Source organism: Bombina bombina, chromosome 3, assembly GCF_027579735.1.
Source record: "Bombina bombina isolate aBomBom1 chromosome 3, aBomBom1.pri, whole genome shotgun sequence".
In the NCBI taxonomy this organism is placed as follows: domain Eukaryota; kingdom Metazoa; phylum Chordata; class Amphibia; order Anura; family Bombinatoridae; genus Bombina; species Bombina bombina.
Genome location: NC_069501.1, coordinates 963,650,365 through 963,674,180, shown reverse-complemented (window position 1 = coordinate 963,674,180; position 23,816 = coordinate 963,650,365). Strand labels below are relative to the sequence as shown.

Genomic DNA, 23,816 nt, shown 5'->3' with positions numbered 1-23,816 from the left:
GGCTTCAATCATGGTCAGCTGACGTTACTTCAAAGTCTAAGCTGCTTAATATTCCCTTCAAGGGGCAGACCCTATTCGGGCCTGGTTTGAAGGAGATAATTTCCGATATCACTGGAGGAAAAGGTCATGCCCTTCCTCAGGATAGGTCCAAATCAAGGGCCAAACAGTCTAATTTTCGTGCCTTTTGAAACTTCAAGGCAAGTGCGGCATCAACTAACTCTAATACAAAGCAAGAGGGAACTTTTTCCCATTCCAAGTCGGTCTGGAGACCTAACCAGACTTGGAACAAAGGTAAGCAGGCCAAAAAGCCTGCTGCTGCCTCTAAGACAGCATGAAGGATTGGCCCCCGATCCGGTAACGGATCTAGTAGGGGGCAGACTTTCGCTCTTCGCCCAGGCTTGGGCAAGAGATGTCCAGGATCCCTGGGCGTTGGAAATTGTATCCCAGGGATATCTTCTGGACTTCAGAGCTTCTCCTCCAAAAGGGAGATTTCACCTTTCACAATTATCTGCAAACCATATAAAGAGAGAGGCATTTTTTTACACTGTGTTCAAGACCTCCTAGTTATGGGAGTGATCCACCCAGTTCCAAAGGAGGAACAGGGACAAGGATTCTATTCAAATTGGTTTGTGGTTCCCAAAAAAGAGGGAACCTCCAGACCAATCTTAGATCTCAAGATCTTAAACAAATTTCTCAGGGTCCCATCATTCAAGATGGAGACTATTCGTACCATCCTACCTATGATCCAGGAGGGTCAATACATGACTACAGTGGATTTAAAGGATGCTTATCTTCACATTCCGATACACAAAGATCATCATCGGTTTCTCAGGTTTGCCTTACTAGACAGGCATTACCAGTTTGTAGCTCTTCCCTTTGGGTTAGCTACAGCCCCAAGAATCTTTACGAAGGTTCTGGGGTCACTTCTGGCAGTCCTAAGGCCTCGGGGCATAGCAGTAGCCCCTTATTTATACGACATTCTGATACAGGCGTCAAATTTCCAAATTGCCAAGTCTCATACAGACATAGTTCTGGCATTTCTGAGGTCGCATGGGTGGAAAGTGAACGAAGAAAAGAGTTCTCTATCCCTTCTCACAAGAGTCTCCTTTCTGGGAACTCTAAAAGATTCTGTAGAACTGAGGATATACCTGACAGAGACCAGGTTATCAAAACTTCTAAATTCCTGCCGTGTTCTTTATTCCACTTCTCGCCCTTCGGTGGCTCAGTGTATGGAAGTAATCGACTTAATGGTAGCGGCAATGGACATAGTGCCGTTTGCTCGTCTACATCTCAGACCGCTGCAACTCTGCATGCTCAGTCAGTGGAATGGGATTACACAGATTTGTCCCCTCTACTAAATCTGGATCAAGAGACCAGGGATTCTCTTCTCTGGTGGCTATCTCGGGCCCATCTGTCCAAAGGTATGACCTTTCGCAGGCCAGATTGGACAATAGTAACGACAGATGCCAGCCTTCTGGGCTGGGGGGCAGTCTGGAACTCCCTGAAGGCTCAGGGATCGTGGACACAGGAGGAGATCCTCCTCCTAATAAACATTCTGGAACTGAGAGCGATATTCAATGCTTTAAAGTTTGGCGTCAGCTAGCGACAATGAGGTTCAGCAAATTTCAGTCGGACAACATCACGACTGTGGCTTACATCAACCATCAAGGGGGAACAAGGAGTTCCCTAGCGATGTTGGAAGTTTCAAAGATAATTTGTTGGGCAGAGATTCACTCTTGCCACCTATCGGCTATCCATATCCCAGGTGTAGAGAACTGGGAGGTGGATTTTCTAAGTTGACAAACTTTTCATCCGGGGGAGTGGGAACTCCATCCGGAGGTATTTGCACAATTGGTAGCATGCAAAGAGAAAACACACCAGCGCCTGAAATAGGCTGTTATACCCAAGAACCACAGAGTCAATATATAGATAAAGAAAAATATATTTATTACTGGACTATATACATATTAATATGGGACATAAATAAAAGACTTTAGAAATCCTCGCTATATCTAAAGGACTAGAATGGATACAGGTTGGCCAACCTTTTAAAACTAATACTTAAACAATTAAAAAGAGTATCTATAAGTTCATATATAAAACATATGTAAAAGCTTTGTATAAAAGTTATCTAGGCATAAAGGAATGAATTTTAAAGGAATGGATTTTAGCAGCACACAGCGATAAACCGTGATAAAACAAATGACTAAATATAGAGTAAAAATAGCTAAACAATGGATTAGGAATCTGTGCACAGAACACTAACAGACCTAGTAAAAATAATATATAACATCCACTTCTGATCGTGGGTTAAGTCAATTCAGGATGAGAGTCTAGAAGTCTGTATTGTTATTTGTTCAAGTAACGGATTACTTCAGTGAATGACAGACGGATTAAACCTATAAGTTCTTGTTAACCTGTATAAAGTGCAGCTGAAAGGTACCTTTTGCGTAGATTATCCAGTTATGGCAACAATGTATTTCCTCTAATAGAGGCTTAGCCTTAGCCTTGATTTGCACAATTGGTTCAACGTTATGCGTTTCCACCGTTTCCTCTGCTCCTTCGTCTGATTGCCAAAATCAAGCAGGAGAGAGCATCAGTGATCTTGATAGCGCCTGCGTGGCCATGCAGGACTTGGTATGCAGATCTTGTGGACATGTCATCCCTTCCACCATGGACTCTGCCTCTGAGACAGGACCTTCTACTTCAGGGTCCTTTCAACCATCCAAATCTAATTTCTCTGAGACTGACTGCTTGGAGATTGAACGCTTGATTTTATCAAAGCGTGGCTTCTCCAAGTCAGTTATTGATACCTTAATTCAGGCACGAAAGCATGTCACCAGGAAAATCTATCATAAGATATGGCGTAAATATCTTTATTGGTGTGAATCCAAGGGTTACTCATGGAGTAAAGTCTGGATTCCCAGGATATTATCTTTTCTCCAAGAAGGATTGGAGAGAGGATTGTCAGCTAGTTCCTTATAGGGAAAGATTTCTGCTCTGTCTATTCTTTTGCACAAGCGTCTGGCGGATGTTCCAGACGTTCAGGCATTTTGTCAGGCTTTAGTTAGTATCAAGCCTGTGTTTAAACCTGTTGCTCCACCATGGAGTTTAAATTTGGTTCTTAAAGTTCTTCAGGGGGTTCCGTTTGAACCTCTTCATTCCATAGATATCAAACTTTTATCTTGGAAAGTTCTATTTTTGGTAGCTATTTCCTCGGCTCGTAGAGTTTCCGAGTTATCTGCCTTACAATATGATTCACCTTATCTGATCTTCCATGCAGATAAGGTAGTTTTGCGTACCAAACCTGGGTTTTTACCTAAGGTGGTATCTAATAAGAATATCAATCAGGAGATTGTTGTTCCGTCATTGTGTCCTAATCCTTCTTCAAAGAAGGAACGTCTATTACACAATCTTGACGTGGTTCGTGCTTTAAAGTATTTACAAGCTACTAAAGATGTTCGTCAAACATCTGCTTTGTTTGTTGTCTAATCTGGACAGAGGAAAGGCCAAAAGGCTTTGGCAACTTCTCTTTCGCTTTGGCTAAGAAGTATAATACGCTTAGCTTATGAGACTGCTGGCCAGCAGCCTCCTGAAAGGATTACAGCTCATTCTACTAGAGCTGTGGCTTCCACATGGGCCTTTAAAAATGAGGATTCTGTTGAACAGATTTGCAAGGCGGCGACTTGGTCTTCGCTTCATACTTTTTCAAAATTCTATAAATTTGATACTTTTGCTTCTTCGGAGGCTATTTTTGGGAGAAAGGTTTTACAGGCAGTGGTTCCTTCCGTTTAAGTACCTGCCTTGTCCCTCCCTTCATCCGTGTACTTTAGCTTTGGTATTGGTATCCCACAAGTATTGGATGATCCGTGGACTGGATACACCTTACAAGAGAAAACATAATTTATGCTTTACCTGATAAATTTATTTCTCTTGTGGTGTATCTAGTCCACGGCCCGCCCTGTCATTTTAAGGCAGGTATTTTTTAACTCTAAACTACAGTCACCACTGCACCCTATAGTTTCTCCTTTCTCTTGGTTGTCTTCGGTCGAATGACTGGTAAGTGGCAGTTAGGGGAGGAGCTATATAGACAGCTCTGCTGTGGGTGATCCTCTTGCAACTTCCTGTTGGGAAGGAGAATATCCCACAAGTACTGGATGATCCGTGGACTGGATACACCACAAGAGAAATAAATTTATCAGGTAAGCATAAATTATGTTTTCTCTTGTGATGTATCAAGTCCACGGCCCGCCCTGTCTATTTAAGACAGGTAGTATATTTTTATTTAAAAAACTTCAGTCACCACTGCACCCTATGGTTTCTCCTTTTTCTTTTCTAGCCTTCGGTCGAATGACTGGGGAGTAGAGCTAAGGGAGGAGCTATATGGACAGCTCTGCTGTGGGTGCTCTCTCTGCAACTTCCTGTAGGGAAGGAGAATATCCCATAAGTATGGATGAATCCGTGGACTCGATACATCACAAGAGAGAGAATTTTATCAGGTAAGCATAAATTCTGTTTTTTTGAAAACTTCAGTCACCTCTGCACCTTTTTTAGCCTTTACTTTTCTCTTCCTATAACCCTCAGCCAAATGACTGGAGGGAAGGGAGGGGCTATATATACAGCTCTGCTGTGGTGCTCTTTGCCACTTTCTGTTAGCAGGAGGTTAATATCCCACAAGTAAGGATGAAATCCGTGGACTCATGTCGTAAAAGAAAGTAATTTATCAGGTAAGCATAAATTTAGTTTTTATTCAAATCTCTTCATTGTACCAAAGAAGGAAAATTCTTTCAGACCAATTCTGACCCTGAAAACTCTAAACTAATTTGTAAGATTTCCAACTTTCAATATTCCGCCTTTTTGTCACTTTATGTCCACAATAGATTTACAGGATGCTTACCTTCAAATACCAATTCACCCAAAGCATTACCAATTTCTGAGATTTTCTTTTCTTGAAAAGCATTATCAGTTTGTTGCTCTTCCGTTTGGTCTCGCTACAGCTCCTCCAAGGGTATTTGCCAAGGTTCTCTGCCCGTTTATCTGTAATCAGAGCTCAGGGTATTGCAGTATTTCCTTACCTGGACAATATCTTGGTACTGGCTCAATCTTCTCATTTAGCACAAAACTGTTGTTGTTAATTCAAAGACACAGTTGGAGGATCAATTTACTCAAAAGTTCCTTGATTCCTAAGACGAAGCTTTATAGGTTTCCAGATAGATTCAGTGTCCATGACTTTTCCTCACAGAAAAGAGATGCATAAAATTAATATCCACTTGTCTGATCCTTCAGTCTATCTCATTACTTTCAGTGGCTTTGTGTATGGAAGCACTCGGTCTCATGATTGCAGCTTCAGACGCAATTCCATTTGCTCAATTTCATATAAGACCTCTTCAGCTTTGTAATCTGTGCCATTGTGCAAGGATTTTACTCAGATATCCCAACAGATATTCTTAGACCCCAACACGCACCTATCTCTGAATTGGTGGCTGAATCACCAGTCTATTACTCAAGGGGCTTCTTTTACTCAGCCTACCTGGTCTGTGATCACCACAGATGCACATTTTTCAGATTGGGGAGCTGTCTGGGGCCTTTGACAGCACAAGGGTTTTGGAATTCTCTGGACTTGAAGTTAGAAATCAATATTTTGAAACTGTGCACTCTTCAGGTCCCTTCAGGCTTGGCCTTTTTGAAAAGGGAGCCTTATCTCTGTTTTCAGACATCCAATGTTACGGCAGTAGCTTATGTCAATCATCAAGGGGAAGTTTGAAGTTCCCTAGTATATCAAATCCTTTCGTGGGCAGAAACCAATTCCTGCCTCATCACTGCAATTCACACCCAGGTGTAGACAACTGGGAGGCACACTACCTAAGTCGTCAGTCCTTACATCCAGGAGAGTGGTCGCTCCACCAAGATGTGTTCTATCTGATTTGTAAAACACTGGGGGCTACCAGAAATAGATTTGACGGCCTCTTGTTTTAACAAGCAGCTTCCTGGGTACCTTGCAAGGTCCAGGGATCCTCTGGCAGAGGTCTTGGATGCTCTAGCAGTACCCTGGTAATTCTAGCCTGCTTGTATATCTCCCCCCCCCCCCCTCTGATCCTGCTCTCCACAGTGATTTCCAAAATAAAATTGGAACAGTCATTTGTAATCGTGATGGCCCCAACGTGGCCTCTCAGCATTTGGTATGCGGATCTGGTCCGAATGTCCAGTTGCCCACCGTGACCTCTTTCTCTAAGGTCAGACCTTCTGTCTCAAGGTCCCTTCTTCTATTCTGGGCTAAAGTCTCTAAACTTAATGGCTTGGAAATTGAAAGATTTGTTCTCAGTCATAGAGGATTAACACTATGATTTAGGCCTGCAAGCCTATTTCTAGGAATATCTTTCACAAAGTTTAGATAACTTACATTTCGTGGTGTTCTAACCATGATTATTCCTTGCATTCTTATAGAATTGCAAGGATTTTTACAATGGTTTAGATTAAGGTTTATCTGCCAAATCTCTGCCCTTTCTGTATTATTTCATAGGAAGATTGCTAACCTCCCTGACGTTCATTGTTTTGTTCAGGCTTTATTCCGTGATGATTTGTTTTTTTTCCAAAACGTGATTAAAAAGTCAGTCTTGAGGTAACCCTTGAGTAATACCCAATATGAGAGTCTATGTTGTTTATAAGAAATTTTCTTAGCTGCAGCCTAAGTTTATAGAAGATATTTTTTAAGGTACTATGTACCTATATCAAATTTGGTAAGGTAAGCAGGTGTGTAGATCTAACCTTATTATCCTTGCTAAAAGACGTTTTTGCACCCAGCTTTCTCTTGTTAAGTGTATCCAGTCCACGGATCATCCATTACTTGTGGGATATTCTCCTTCCCAACAGGAAGTTGCAAGAGGATCACCCACAGCAGAGCTGCTATATAGCTCCTCCCCTAACTGTCATATCCAGTCATTCTCTTGCAAGCCTCAACCAAGATGGAGGTCGTAAGAGGAGTGTGGTGTTTTATACTTAGTTTATTCTTCAATCAAAAGTTTGTTATTTTTAAATGGTGCCGGAGTGTACTGTTTATCTCAGGCAGTATTTAGAAGAAGAATCTGCCTGCGTTTTCTATGATCTTAGCAGAAGTAACTAAGATCCATGGCTGTTCTCACATATTCTGAGGAGTGAGGTAACTTCAGAGAGGGAATGGCATGCAGGTTTTCCTGCAATAAGGTATGTGCAGTTAATATTTTTCTAGGGATGGAATTTGCTAGAAAATGCTGCTGATACCGAACTAATGTAAGTAAAGCCTTAAATGCAGTGATAGCGACTGGTATCAGGCTTATTAATAGAGAGACATACTCTGATAAAAATGTAATATAAAACGTTTGCTGGCATGTTTAATCGTTTTTTATATGTATTTGATGATAAAACTTATTGGGGCCTAATTTTTTTCCACATGGCTGGCTTGAATTTTGCCTAGTAACAGTTTCCTTAGGCTTTCCACTGTTGCAATATGAGTGGGAAGGGCCTATTTTAGTGCTTTTCTGTGCAGATAAAATTACTGACACAGACATCCAGCTTCTTCCTGCATGATCCAGGACATCTCTGGAGGGCTCAAAAGGCTTCAAAGTCGTTTTTGAGGGAGGTAAAAAGCCACAGTAGAGCTGTGGCAGTTGTTGTGACTGTTTGAAAAAACAAAAAAAAACAACAAAAAAAGTTTTTGTCTTTTATTATTCAGTTTTGGGTATTAAGGGGTTAATCATCCATTTGCAAGTGGGTGCAATGCTCTGCTAACTTGTTACATACACTGTAAAAATTTCGTTAGTGTAACTGCCTTTTTTCACTGTTATTTCAAATTTTGACAAAATTTGTGTTTCTTAAAGGTGCAGTAACGTTTTTTTATATTGCTTGTAAACCTAACCAGTCCTGGAACAAAGGCAAGCAGGCCAGAAAGCCTGCTGCTGCCTCTAAGACAGCATGAAGGAACGGCCCCCCTATCCGGCGACGGATCTAGTAGGGGGCAGACTTTCTCTCTTCGCCCAGGCGTGGGCAAGAGATGTTCAGGATCCCTGGGCGTTGGAGATCATATCTCAGGGATATCTTATGGACTTCAAAGCTTCCCCTCCACAAGGGAGATTTCATCTTTCAAGGCTATCTGCAAATCAGATAAAGAAAGAGGCATTCCTACGCTGTGTGCAAGACCTCCTAGTTATGGGAGTGATCCATCCAGTTCCGCGGATGGAACAAGGACAGGGTTTTTATTCGAATCTGTTTGTGGTTCACACAAAAGAGGGAACCTTCAGACCAATTTTGGATCTAAAGATCTTAAACAAATTCCTCAGAGTTCCATCTTTCAAAATGGAAACTATTCGGACCATTCTACCCATGATCCAAGAAGGTCAGTACATGACCACAGTGGACTTAAAGGATGCCTACCTTCACATACCGATTCACAAAGATCATCATCGGTTTCTAAGGTTTGCCTTTCTAGACAGGCATTACCAATTTGTAGCTCTTCCCTTCGGGTTGGCTACAGCCCCGAGAATCTTTACAAAGGTTCTGGGCTCACTTCTGGCGGTTCTAAGACCGCGAGGCATATCGGTGGCTCCGTATCTAGACGACATCCTGATACAGGCGTCAAGCTTTCAAGTTGCCAAGTCTCATACAGAGATAGTTCTGGCATTTCTGAGGTCGCACGGGTGGAAAGTGAACGAGGAAAAGAGTTCTCTATCCCCACTCACAAGAGTCTCCTTAGGGACTCTTATAGATTCTGTAGAAATGAAAATTTACCTGACTGAGTCCAGGTTATCAAAACTTCTAAATGCTTGCCGTGTTCTTCACTCCATTCCGCGCCCTTCGGTAGCTCAGTGTATGGAGGTAATCGGCTTAATGGTAGCGGCAATGGACATAGTGCCATTTGCGCGCCTTCATCTCAGACCGCTGCAATTATGCATGCTGAGTCAGTGGAATGGGGATTACACAGATTTGTCCCCTCTGCTAAATCTGGATCAAGAGACCAGAGATTCTCTTCTCTGGTGGTTGTCTCGGGTAAACCTGTCCAAGGGTATGACCTTTCGCAGGCCAGATTGGACAATTGTAACAACAGATGCCAGCCTTCTAGGTTGGGGTGCAGTCTGGAATTCCCTGAAGGCACAGGGATCGTGGACTCAGGAGGAGAAACTCCTTCCAATAAATATTCTGGAGTTAAGAGCGATATTCAATGCTGTTCTGGCTTGGCCTCAGTTAGCAACACTGAGGTTCATCAGATTTCAGTCGGACAACATCATGACTGTGGCTTACATCAACCATCAAGGGGGAACCAGGATTTCCCTAGCGATGTTAGAAGTCTCAAAAATAATTCGCTGGGCAGAGTAACACTCTTGCCACCTGTCAGCAATCCATATCCCAGGCGTGGAGAACTGGGAGGTGGATTTTCTAAGTCGTCAGACTTTCCATCCGGGGCAGTGGGAACTCCATCCGGAGGTGTTTGCTCAGTTGATTCATCGTTGGGGCAAACCAGAGTTGGATCTCATGGCGTCTCGCCAGAACGCCAAGCTTCCTTGTTATGGATCCAGGTCCAGGGACCCAGAAGCGACGCTTATAGATGTTCTAGCAGCGCCTTGGTTCTTCAACCTGGCTTATATGTTTCCACCGTTTCCTCTGCTCCCTCGACTGATTGCCAAAATCAAACAGGAGAGAGCATCAGTGATTCTGATAGCACCTGCGTGGCCACGCAGGACTTGGTATGCAGACCTAGTGGACATGTCATCCTTTCCACCATGGACTCTGCCTCTAAGACAGGACCTTCTGATACAAGGTCCTTTCAGTCATCCAAATCTAATTTCTCTGAGACTGACTGCATGGAGATTGAACGCTTGATTCTATCAAAGCGTGGCTTCTCCGAGTCAGTCATTGATACTTTAATACAGGCACGAAAACCTGTTACCAGGAAAATCTACCACAAGATATGGAGTAAATATCTTTATTGGTGTGAATCTAAGAATTACTCATGGAGTAAGGTTAGGATTCCTAGAATATTGTCTTTTCTCCAAGAGGGCTTGGACAAAGGATTATCAGCTAGTTCCTTAAAGGGACAGATTTCTGCTCTGTCTATTCTTTTGCACAAGTGTCTGGCAGAGGTTCCAGACGTCCAGGCATTTTGCCAGACTTTGGTTAGAATTAAGCCTGTGTTTAAACCTGTTGCTCCCCCGTGGAGCTTAAACTTGGTTCTTAAGGTTCTTCAAGGAGTTCCGTTTGAACCCCTTCATTCCATTGATATTAAACTTTTATCTTGGAAAGTTCGGTTTTTGATGGCTATTTCCTCGGCTCGAAGAGTCTCTGAGCTATCTGCCTTACAATGTGATTCTCCTTATCTGATTTTTTATGCAGATAAGGTAGTTCTGCGTACCAAACCTGGGTTTTTACCTAAGGTGGTTTCTAACAAGAATATCAATCAAGAGATTGTTGTTCCATCGTTGTGCCCTAATCCTTCTTCAAAGAAGGAACGTCTTTTACATAATCTGGACGTAGTCCGTGCCATGAAGTTTTACTTACAAGCTACTAAGGATTTTCGTCAAACATCTTTCCTGTTTGTCGTTTACTCTGGACAGAGGAGAGGTCAAAAAGCTTCAGCAACCTCTCTTTCCTTTTGGCTTCGGAGCGTAATACGCCTAGCCTATGAGACTGCTGGACAGCAGCCCCCTGAAAGGATTACAGCTCATTCTACTAGAGCTGTGGCTTCCACCTGGGCCTTCAAAAATTAGGCCTCTGTTGAACAGATTTGCAAGGCTGCGACTTGGTCTTCGGTTCACACTTTTTCAAAGTTTTACAAATTTGATACTTTGCTTCTTCGGAGGCTGTGTTTGGGAGAAAGGTTCTTCAGGCAGTGGTTCCTTCTGCTTAATCCTGCCTTGTCCCTCCCATCATCCGTGTACTTTAGCTTTGGTATTGGTATCCCACAAGTAATGGATGATCCGTGGACTGGATACACTTAACAAGAGAAAACATAATTTATGCTTACCTGATACATTTATTTCTCTTGTAGTGTATCCAGTCCACGGCCTGCCCTGTCCTTTTAAGGCAGGTCTAAATTTTAATTAAACTACAGTCACCACTGCACCCTATAGTTTCTCCTTTCTCTGTTTGTTTTCGGTTGAATGACTGGATATGACAGTTAGGGGAGGAGTTATATAGCAGCTCTGCTGTGGGTGATCCTCTTGCAACTTCCTGTTGGGAAGGAGAATATCCCACAAGTAATGGATGATCCGTGGACTGGATACACTACAAGAGAAATACATTTATCAGGTAAGCATAAATTATGTTTTTCTTCCTTGATCTTTAAGTGGTGTGATACACAAATCCGCCTCCTATGTCTTATGAGCGCTGAGTATTTGTATATTATGTTGCGGGTTAGGGACTTCCGCACCTCTACTGTTCTTTCCAATAGTAGGTATCCTGTAGGACCTCGGATTGTCCGTAATCAAGAGTGGATGGATCAGTTCACTTCTACAGATGCTGATCCTGGAGCGTTTTTGGCAGCGTTTGGTGGCAGCGTATTCTTAGCTTACTTGGTCTGCTTATGTTTCCTCTGCTCTGCGGCTCCTGTGTGAACCAGATGTTATGGGTGAAGGATCAGTGCAACGCGTTTCAGCTGTGATAACCAGCCTTTTTCAAGCATGTCCTTCCTGGCTCTGGGTGAAAAAGGATAGACTAAGAACAAAGTTTACATGTTAAAGTTTATATGTTAGTGTGTCAAATATTCACATGAAAGTTAGAGAACAAAACACCATATGAAAGATATATACTAATAAGGAGATCAGTTAAGAATTTAAAGCTCTAATTTGTATCAATTGTGTGAGCAAATGTGGTGAATGATGTCTTTTGATGTGCACCTCTAACGATTAGAAAGGTGAAGTGCCATCAAGTGAAAAAGGATAGATTAAGAACAAAGTTTGTCTGTTGAAGTTTATGTGTTAATATATCATATTTGGTGTCATATTTTATTATTATTTCTTTTTACTATGTTATGACTCAATCAGGTGCAAAAAATATTGTGCAAAAAATATTAATTTACTTAAAAATTGTAAAATATTTGGAAAAGTTTTTTATTTGTTTTGGGAAAAAGTTTTTTTGGGAAAAAATTTGTTGAAAGAAGAAGGAATATAAAAAAAAAATTTGGGACAAGTTTTTGAAACAAATTATAAAACAATAGATTTTTACAATTTTTTTTATTTAAAATTTATTTTTAAAAGATTTGTGTCATGATGAAAAATAGTATATGTGATTTTTGAAGTTATAGAATGGGGTTTCCAATTATAAATTAGTCTTATTTACAATAATTATATTGACTTTACTACTCATGTGCCCTCATATTGGTGGCTATTTTGTTGTATGTTTCTTTAGGAGTTTAGGAAACAGTTCAGGCTGAATTCTATGTTTAGCCCTTTTGGTCTCAGGGTCTGGAGTTCAAATATCCACTGGGCTTCTTTTTTAAGAAGAGCTATAGATTGATTACCTCCTCTTTTATTTGGTCTTACTCAGGCTATAGCAGTAAATCTGAAATAGTTTAAATTACTATTACAATTTTTGAAATGTTGTGGAACTGGAAGATCCTTATTTCTTTCTTTATCTGAATTTTTGATAGACCATATATGCTCTTATTCTCTCTCTTACTGTTCTCTCTGTTTCGCCTACATACTGTTTCCCACATTTATTAGTTTTTCAAGTAAATAATATTCATATCCATACATCGGATTGTTTCTCAAATTTTATAATCTTTCTTTGTTATATTTGATATGACGGATTTTGTTTTATTTGCGTGTCTACACGCTTTGCATATTCTGCAAGGAAAAAAAATCCTTGTAGTTTATCACCTAGCTCTCCCCTTTCTATTTTAGTCTGATTTGATTTAATAGTTGGAGCTAGTGAACTTTTCAAAATTTTCATTTTCCGATAAACGAATTTCGGATTTTGGGGTAGGTTTTTTCCTATATGTGGGTCAGATTTTAATATCTTCCAGTGTGTTTTTATTATATTTTCCACTTTCTTTCCTCGCTGTATTCAGTTATAAATGGGACACAGATGTCTTTATTGTCTTCAGGTTCTTTGTTTTTGGTTTTGTATTGTAAGACTTGCTTTCTCTCTAGTTCTTGAACCTTATGTCTTTCTGATTGTATGTGTTCTTCTGCATACCCTCTCTCTATAAATTTTTGTTTTAGCACTTCAGATTGTTCAATGTAATTTGTATATTTTTTACAATTCCGTTTCAATCTTAAAAATTGGCCTTTAGGGATGCATGTTTTGTTTCCACCTGTTAAGATGGCAACTTGTTTTGTGTATGAAATTGTTGGCATCTACTTCTTTAAAGTAGGTTTTAGTAGAAATGTCATTGTTTTGTATACTAATTTCTAAATCTAGATAGTGGACCTTATCTCTGCTGAATTCAGCTGTAAACTTTAGATTTAGTGGGTTAGTATTCGTATCCTGAATGCATTTGGTTAGTTCATTTTCAGGACTGTTCCAAATGAAAAACAGGTCATCTATGAATCTTTTATAGATGATAAAGTTGTTTTTAAAAGGACTAGATTCATGAAATGTTGTTTCCCATAAGCCCATGAACAGATTTGCGTAGCTAGGGGCAAATTTAGTGCTCATAGCTGTAATAAAAATTGTAAAAATCTATTGTTTTAAAATGTATTGTTTCAAGAACTTGTCCCAAATTGTGCGTGTGTGTGTATATGTATGTATATATATATATATATATATATATATATATATATATATATATATATATATATATATATATATATATATATATTCCTTCTTTCAAAAAAAAATTCCCAAAAAATCTTTTTTCCCAAATAAATTAAAAAAAACTTTTTACAATTTTTAAGTAAATTAATATTTTTGCACAATATTTTTTGCACCCGATTCATAACATATTAAAAAGAAATAATAATAAAATATGACACCAAATATGATATATTAGCAGATAAACTTTGTTCTTAATCTATCGTTTTTCACTTGAAGACACTTCACCTTTCTAATCGTTAGAGGTGCACATCAAGAGACATCATTCACCACATTTGCTCACACAATTGATACAAATTAGAGCTTTAAATTCTTAACTGATCTCCTTATTAGTATATATCTTTTTCCTTCATATGATGTTTTGTTCTCTGACTTTCATGTGAATATTTGATAACATATAAACTTTAACATGTAAACTTTGTTCTTAATCTATCCTTTTCCACCCAGAAGTACTTCACCTTTTCAATTCTCAGGTGCAAAACAAAGGCATCATTACCACAATTACTCACATAATTGATACAAATTATAGCTCTTAACTGATTTCTTTCATACTCCTAACTTTCTAATCTTGATTAGTTTATTTAATTTATTTATTTTCCCTACACTAAGAGTTGCTATTAAATATTCATCTTAATATGCAACAATAATATCCAAACAGTTGAAGTTGTTCCAATTACATTCTTATTTGGTGTATATATATGTATATATATATATATATATATATATATATATATATATATATATATATATATATATATATGCAAAGGCTGTTTGTAATGAGCAGTGACCAAGTGCGTGGAGCACAAAACATTTGCTGTTTTTTGCACCTGTTCTTATACTTGTTTTTTGGACTTTTGCGTGCTGACCACTTTTTATTCATTTTGTATGATTTTAATCTATTTTGGAATAAAAGCTGAATTTTATATATTTTTGGGCTTGGAGCGCTACTTTCTGTTCTCAACCTTGGATACAATTTATACTTTGGATGCGTGTGCAGATGCACTGGGAACTGCAGTTGCCACCTGAGAATATTGACTGAGAACATATTTTTGAAAGGGACATGGTTCCCACACCCTCTCTCCAGTTGTGCCTATACAGAAAACACAGTTTTACTCATTAAAGACCCCAGGAGCGCTCCGTTGAGCAGGTTTGTTTCACTACTGTTTGTAATGATATTCTGATGAAAGAACTGATTCTAGACACAAGGATCAATTTAATCAATTAAAGACATTATAAAAGACTCCATAGAGCCAGGAAGGACATGCTTGAAAAAGGCTGGTTATCACAGCTTCAAACGCGTTGCACTGATCCTTCATCCCTAACTCCTGATTCACACAGGAGCCGCAGAGCAGAGGAAACATAAGCAGACTAAGTAAGCTAAGAATACGCTGCCACCAAACGCTGCCAAAAACGCTCCAGGACCGGCATCTGTAGAAGTGAACTGATCCATCTACTCTTGATTACGGACAATCCAAAGTCGTACAGGATACCTACTATTGGAAATAACAGTAGAAGTGCAGAAGTCCCTAACCCGCAACATAATATACAAATACTCAGCGCTCATAAGACACAGGAGGCGGATTTGTGTATCACACCACTTAAAGATCAAGGAAGAAAAGCTGGTCGCAAAAATGTCTTAGCAAGGATAATAAGGTTAGATCTACACACCTGCTTACCTTACCGCATTTGATATAGGTACATAGTACCTTAAAAAATATCTTCTATAAACTTAGGATGCAGCCAAGAAATTACCCAAGGGTTACCTCAAGACGGACTTTTTATTCATACTCTATAAACTTCATTTGAAAATTGTAATTGTGTTTATACAATTTTAATTCAGGTATATAGTCCTAAAAACTCCTGATTAGATCAACAGCCTATCATATAACTGTGGGTTTGAAAGTTGCTTTGTTGAAATTTGTCAAATATTGCTGTATTGAAATTTGTTAAATATTGATACTGATACGCAAGAAATCAATATTAGATCAATTTAAGAATCTTAAACTCAAATGTTTCAGAATAACTTTTTCGTTTTTACTAAAATAAAATAAATTTTTATTCTGTACAAAATCTTATCTGGTGTCATGGAATAGATTTGTATTTACATATATTTTTTATATGTACATATTTCTTTCATGTAATTAGCAAGAGTCCATGAGCTAGTGACGTATGGGATATACATTCCTACCAGGAGGGGCAAAGTTTCCCAAACCTCAAAATGCCTATAAATACACCCCTCACCACACCCACAAATCAGTTTTACAAACTTTGCCTCCCATGGAGGTGGTGAAGTAAGTTTGTGCTATATTCTACGTTGATATGCGCTTCGCAGCAGGCTGGAGCCCGGTTTTCCTCTCAGTGTTGCAGTGAATGTCAGAGGGATGTGAAGAGAGTATTGCCTATTTGAATACAATGGTCTCCTTCTACGGGATCTATTTCATAGGTTCTCTGTTATCGGTCATAGAGATTCATCTCTTACCTCCCTTTTCAGATCGACGATATACTCTTATATATACCATTACCTCTACTGATTCTCGTTTCAGTACTGGTTTGGCTTTCTACTACATGTAGATGAGTGTCCTGGGGTAAGTAAGCCTTATATTTTGTGACACTCTAAGCTATGGTTAGGCACTTTTATATAAAGTTCTAAATATATGTGTTTAAACATTTATTTGCCTTGATTCAGGATGTTCAATATTCCTTATTTCAGACAGTCAGTTTCATTATTTGGGATAATGCATATGAATAATACATTTTTCTTACCTTAAATTTGACTTTTTTCCCTGTGGGCTGTTAGGCTCGCGGGGGCTGAAAATGCTTCATTTTATTGCGTCATTCTTGGCGCTGACTTTTTTGGCGCGAAAAATTTTCTTTGTCATTTCCGGCGTCATAATCGTCGCCGGAAGTTGCGTCATTTTTTTTACGTTTTCGCGCCAAAAATGTCGGCATCACCGGATGTGGCGTCATTTTTGCCGCCAAAAGCATTTAAGCGCCAAATAATGTGGGTATCTTTTTTGGCGCTAAAAAATATGGGCGTTATTGTCTCCTCATTATTTAAGTCTCATTGTTTATTTGCTTCTGGTTGCTAGAAGCTTGTTCATTGTCATTTTTTCCCATTCCTGAAATTGTCATTTAAGGAATTTGATAATTTTGCTTTATATGTTGTTTTTTCTATTACATATTGCAAGATGTCTCAGATTGACCCTGAATCAGAAGCTACTTCTGGAAAATCGCTGCCTGATGCTGGATCTACCAAAGTTAAGTGTATTTGTTGCAAACTTGTGGTAACTGTCCCTCCGGCTGTTGTTTGTGATGAATGTCATGATAAACTTGCTAATGCAGATAATATTTCCTTTAGTAATATTCCATTACCTGTTGCTGTTCCATCAACATCTAATACTCAGGGTGTTCCTGTTAACATAAGAGATTTTGTTTCTAAATCTATTAGGAAGGCTATGTCTGTTATTCCTCCTTCCAGTAAATGTAAGAGGTTTTTTAAAACTTCTCATTTTCCAGATGAATTTTTAGATGAACATCATCATTCTGATTCTGCTTCTGATGATGATTTGTCTGGTTCAGAGCATTCTGTTTCAGAGATTGACACTGATAAATCTTCATATTTATTTAAAATGGAATTTATTCGTTCTTTACTTAAAGAAGTCTTAATTGCTTTAGAAATAGAGGAATCTGGTCCTCTTGATACTAAATCTAAACGTTTAAATACGGTTTTTAAACCTCCTGTAGTTATTCCGGAGGTTTTTCCCGTCCCTGATGCTATTTCTGAAGTAATTTCCAGGGAATGGAATAATCTGGGTAATTCATTTACTCCTTCTAAACGGTTTAAGAAATTATATCCTGTGCCATCTGATAGATTAGAGTTTTGGGACAAAATCCCTAAGGTTGATGGGGCTATCTCTACTCTTGCTAAACGTACTACTATTCCTACGGCAGATAGTACTTCCTTTAAGGATCCTTTAGATAGGAAAATTGAATCCTTTCTAAGAAAAGCTTATTTATGTTCAGGTAATCTTCTTAGGCCTGCTATATCTTTGGCGGATGTTGCTGCAGCTTCAACTTTCTGGTTGGAGGCTTTATCACAGCAAGTTACAGATCATAATACTCATAGCATTGTTAATCTTCTTCAACATGCTAATAACTTTATTTGTGATGCCATCTTTGATATCATTAGGGTTGATGTCAGGTATATGTCTTTAGCTATTTTAGCTAGAAGAGCTTTATGGCTTAAAACTTGGAATGCTGATATGTCTTCTAAGTCAACTTTGCTTTCCCTTTCTTTCCAAGGTAATAAATTGTTTGGTTCACAGTTGGATTCTATTATTTCAACTGTTACTGGAGGGAAAGGAACTTTTTTACCACAGGATAAAAAATCTAAAGTAAATATAGGGCTGCTAATCGTTTTTTCGTTCCTTTCATCACAATAAGGAACAAAAGCCTGATCCTTCCCCTACAGGAACGGTATCAGTTTGGAAACCATCTCCAGTCTGGAATAAATCCAAGCCTTTTAGAAAGCAAAAGCCAGCTCCCAAGTCCACATGAAGGTGCGGCCCTCATTCCAGCCCAGCTGGTAGGGGGCAGATTATGATTTTTCAAAGAAATTTGGATCAATTCGATTCACAGTCTTTGGATTCAGAACATTGTTTCACAAGGGTACAGAATAGGTTTCAAGATAAGGCCCCCTGCAAGAAGATTTTTTCTTTCTCGGGTTCCTTTAAATCCAGTGAAGGCTCAAGCGTTTCTGAAATGTGTTTCAGATCTAGAGTTGGCTGGAGTAATTATGCCAGTTCCAGTTTTGGAACAGGGTCTGGGTTTTTACTCAAATCTATTCATTGTACCAAAGAAGGAGAATTCCTTCAGACCGGTATTGGATCTAAAATTATTGAATCGTTATGTAAGAATACCAACATTCAAAATGGTAACTATAAGGACTATTCTGCCTTTTGTTCAGCAAGGGCATTATATGTCCACAATAGATTTACAAGATGCATATCTGCATATTCCGATTCATCCAGATCACTTTCAGTTTCTGAGATTCTCTTTTCTAGACAAGCATTACCAGTTTGTGGCTCTGCCGTTTGGCCTAGCAACAGCTCCAAGGATTTTTACAAAGGTTCTCGGTGCCCTGCTATCTGTAATCAGAGAACAGGGTATTGTGGTATTACCTTATTTGGACGATATCTTGGTACTTGCTCAGTCTTCACATTTAGCAAAATCTCATACGAATCGACTTGTATCGTTTCTTTAAGAACATGGTTGGAGGATCAATTTTCCAAAGAGTTTGTTGATTCCTCAGACAAGGGTAACCTTTTTAGGTTTCCAGATAGATTCAGTGTCCATGACGGACAAGAGACGACTGAAATTGGTTTCAGCTTGTCGAAACCTTCAGTCTCAATCATTCCCTTCAGTAGCCTTATGCATGGAAATTCTAGGTCTTATGACTTCTGCATCGGACGCGATCCCCTTTGCTCGTTTTCACATGCGACCTCTTCAGCTCTGTATGCTGAACCAGTGGTGCAGGGATTATACAAAGATATCACAATTAATATCTTTAAAACCGAACGTACGACACTCTCTGACGTGGTGGACAGACCACCATCGTTTAGTTCAGGGGGCTTCTTTTGTTCTTCCGACCTGGACTGTGGTCTCAACAGATGCAAGTCTGACAGATTGGGGAGCTGTATGGGGGTCTCTGACAGCACAGGGGGTTTGGGAATCTCAGGAGGCGAGATTACCAATCAACATTTTGGAACTCCGTGCGATTTTCAGAGCTCTTCAGTCGTGGCCTCTTCTAAAGAGAGAGTCGTTCATTTGTTTTCAGACGGACAATGTCACAACCGTGGCATATGTCAATCATCAAGGGGGGACTCACAGTCTTCTGGCTATGAAAGAAGTATCTCGGATACTTGCTTGGGCGGAATCCAGCTCCTGTCTAATTTCTGCGGTTCACATCCCAGGTGTAGACAATTGGGAAGCGGATTATCTCAGTCGCCAGACGTTACATGGTCTCTTCACCCAGAGGTGTTTCTTCAGATTGTTCAAATCTGGGGTCTTTCAGAAATAGATCTGATGGCTTCTCATCTAAACAATAAACTTCCCAGGTATCTGTCCAGATCCAGTGATCCTCAGGTGGAGGCAGTGGATGCGTTGTCACTTCCTTGGAAGTATCATCCTGCCTATATCTTTCCGCCTTTAGTTCTTCTTCCAAGAGTGATTTCCAAGATTCTAAAGGAGTGTTCGTTTGTTCTGCTGGTGGCTCCAGCATGGCCTCACAGGTTTTGGTATGCGGATCTTGTTCGGATGGCTACTTGCCAACCGTGGACTCTTCCGTTAAGACCAGACCTTCTATCGCAAGGTCCTTTTTTCCATCAGGATCTTAAATTTGAAGGTATGGAGATTGAACGCTTGATTCTCAGTCATAGAGGTTTCTCTGACTCCGTAATTAATACTATGTTACAGGCTCGTAAAACTGTATCTAGGAAGATATATTATCGAGTCTGGAAGACTTACATTTCTTGGTGCTCTTCTCATCATTTTTCCTGGCATTCTTTTAGAATTCCTAGAATATTACAATTTCTTCAGGATGGTCTGGATAAAGGTTTGTCTGCAAGCTCTTTGAAAGGACAAATTTTTGCTCTTTCTGTGTTGTTTCACAGAAAGATTGCTAATCTTCCTGATATTCATTGTTTTGTTCAGGCTTTGGTTCGTATCAAACCTGTCATTAAGTCAATCTCTCCTCCTTGGAGTTTGAATTTGGTTCTGAGGGCTTTACAAGCTCCTCCGTTTGAACCTATGCATTCTCTGGACATTAAATTACTTTCTTGGAAAGTCTTGTTCCTTTTGGCCATCTCTTCTGCTAGAAGAGTTTCAGAGTTATCTGCTCTTTCTTGTGAGTCTCCTTTTCTGATTTTTCATCAGGATAAGGCGGTGTTGCGAACTTCATTTAAATTTTTACCTAAAGTTGTGAACTCTAACAACATTAGTAGAGAAATTGTGGTTCCTTCATTGTGTCCTAATCCTAAGAATTCTATGGAAAGATCGTTGCATTCTTTGGATGTAGTTAGAGCTTTGAAATATTATGTTGAAGCTACTAAGGATTTTAGAAAGACTTCTAGTCTATTTGTTATCTTTTCCGGTTCTAAGAAAGGTCAGAAGGCTTCTGCCATTTCTTTGGCATCTTGGTTAAAATCTTTGATTCATCATGCTTATGTCGAGTCGGGTAAAACTCCGCCTCAAAGGATTACAGCTCATTCTACTAGGTCAGTTTCTACTTCCTGGGCGTTTAGGAATGAAGCTTCGGTTGATCAGATTTGCAAAGCAGCCACTTGGTCTTCTTTGCATACTTTTACTAAATTCTACCATTTTGATGTGTTTTCTTCTTCTGAAGCAGTTTTTGGTAGAAAAGTTCTTCAGGCAGCTGTTTCAGTTTGATTCTTCTGCTTATAATTTCATTTTTTTTCATTATAAGATTTAAACTTTATTTTGGGGTATGGATTATTTTTTCAGCAGAATTGGCTGTCTTTATTTTATCCCTCCCTCTCTAGTGACTCTTGCGTGGAAGCTCCACATCTTGGGTATTTATTATCCCATACGTCACTAGCTCATGGACTCTTGCTAATTACATGAAAGAAAACATAATTTATGTAAGAACTTACCTGATAAATTCATTTCTTTCATATTAGCAAGAGTCCATGAGGCCCACCCTTTTTTGTGGTGGTTATGATTTTTTTGTATAAAGCACAATTATTCCAATTCCTTATTTTTTATGCTTTCACGCTTTTTTCTTATCACCCCACTTCTTGGCTATTCGTTAAACTGATTTGTGGGTGTGGTGAGGTGTGTATTTATAGGCATTTTGAGGTTTGGGAAACTTTGCCCCTCCTGGTAGGAATGTATATCCCATACGTCACTAGCTCATGGACTCTTGCTAATATGAAAGAAATGAATTTATCAGGTAAGTTCTTACATAAATTATCTTTTTTCGTATTTTAAAAAAATCTCCATAAAGGATTAGCTCTATTTAGAGCGCCCTTTCCTATAAACCACTCTTCTTACAATTTTACCCTGAGGAAGCTTCTAATAGTGAAAGGAGCCTATACCCACTAGCGCAAAATCCATGTATCTTTTGACATATGAAAATTGTGATTTGCAAAGTTTATTTGGAGGTGTGTCAGCCTCCAACTCGGAGAACTACAGCTCTTTCTACTAGATCGGTTGCCACATCTTGGGATTTCAAGAATGAGGCTTTAGTAGATCAAATTTGCAAAGCGGCCACTTGGTCTTCTCTGCATACCTTTACAAAATGTTACCATTTTTATTTTTTTGCCTCGTCAGAAGCAGCCTTTGTTAGAATTGTCCTTCAGGCAGTTGTCTCAGTTTTGATAATTGTGCCTATATATATGTTTATGTCCTAAGACATTATTTTTGGGTTACGGACTTAATTTGTCAGTGGGGAAAAAAGCTGTTTTTATTTTATCCCTCCCTTTGTTACTAGTGGACTTCCACATCTTGGGTATTATATCCCATACATAACAGCTTGTGGACTCTCGCCACCTATATAAAAGCAAAATGTACATCTTACCTGATAAATTTCTTTCATGGTGACGAGAGTCCATTAGCCCCACCCGTTTGGGGTTATTTTTTTTGTTTATCACATCTTTTTTCCTGCTCCTCATTATTGGCTTTTACTCATTTTAAACACCCCACCACTTGGCTATATGTCAAACTAAGGTATAAGTGAGTTGGGGGTGGTGGTGGCTAATAGGCTTTTGAGGTTTGAGTAACTTTGCCTCCTCCTGGTAGGAATGTATATCCCATACTTAACAGCTCGTGGACTCTCGCCACCATGAAAGAAATTAATTTATTAGGTAAGAGATAAATTATGTTTTGTTTTGCCGTAATAATCTGAAAACTATTCAGAAGGTTTCTAAGCATTTTTACTAGATTTGGTAAAATCTTAGCCTATACACTACCTAAGAAATATATATTCTTTTTTAAATGTTAGTAATGACTGACATTGCCAACTTTATTAACATTATTATTTATGTTTAAATTAAGGAATCAAGAATTTAGAATTCAATTATTATAGAATGATATATGTTGAAGAATCCAACGAACAAAAAAAGATAAAGATGTTAAGGTTAGCAAAGCAATGTAATTGTAGGAAAGCCAAGCCAGGTTAAGAGAATAAGGATGTCTGAGTAAATTACATTGGCCAAAGATTGTAGATCCTTCTCTATTTTACCAGATAAAATTAGCAGATTTTAGTTATTACAATTTTAAAGTGATTGTCAAGTTGAATGACTTAAAGCCCAATATTTAAAATTTACTCTTAAAAACATGGGCACTTTAAGTAATTAAACTTTACTATTACACTTCTTTTTTTAAAATACCTTTTTGTTACTGTAAACTTACCGCCGATCCTCTGCCCGCATCTCCTTTAGTATTGAGCAGATTGATGACGAATCCGGCTTCCTGCAATCGTTGTGTGCCCCCCTATTTTAAAAAAGAAGCGTAATAGTAAAGTTTAATGATCGTGTTTTTAAGAGTATTTTTAAATACTAGTCAATAAATTTAAGTCATTCAATTTTTACAATCACTTTAAGGGAAACTGTAAAGGTTTTTCTTCATTTTTTTTTTTTAACTACTCTCAATGTTTCTACAGGTACAAGAGTTGATGATGCAAAAGCCCTTATAACAGCAAGTGGCCTGAAAATTCTTGCATGTGATGATCTTGATGAAGCTGCAAAAATGGTAATTAGAGGGAAGCAATGGTAAAGGGAGAGAAATAAATACAGGTGTTTTGCACCTAGGGGAAGATGGAAGCTCCCTAGATATGCTAGGTTGCAAATGCTAACCCATACAACACCAAACAGAGAACAAATCTGTGCTTTGTCTGTGATTGTAGGCACAAATCAAAAATATTCCTTAAATAACAGCATACAAATGCTCTTAAGTAAATGTCTCCTATGAACAAATGTCAATCATTTTATATAGAAATGAAGGTATACATAATACCTGTA

General features: G+C 38.9%; 1 protein-coding gene across 1 annotated transcript in view; it reads left to right on the top strand.

Moving 5' to 3' along the window:
• SUCLA2 (succinate-CoA ligase ADP-forming subunit beta) overlaps positions 1 to 23,816 on the top strand; it is a 406,626-nt gene that overhangs the window by 336,365 nt on the left and 46,445 nt on the right. The window contains exon 11 of the mRNA XM_053705501.1: positions 23,459 to 23,547. Within this exon, the coding sequence (XP_053561476.1) occupies positions 23,459 to 23,547 (89 nt within the window). The remainder of the gene's footprint in view (positions 1 to 23,458; positions 23,548 to 23,816) is intronic.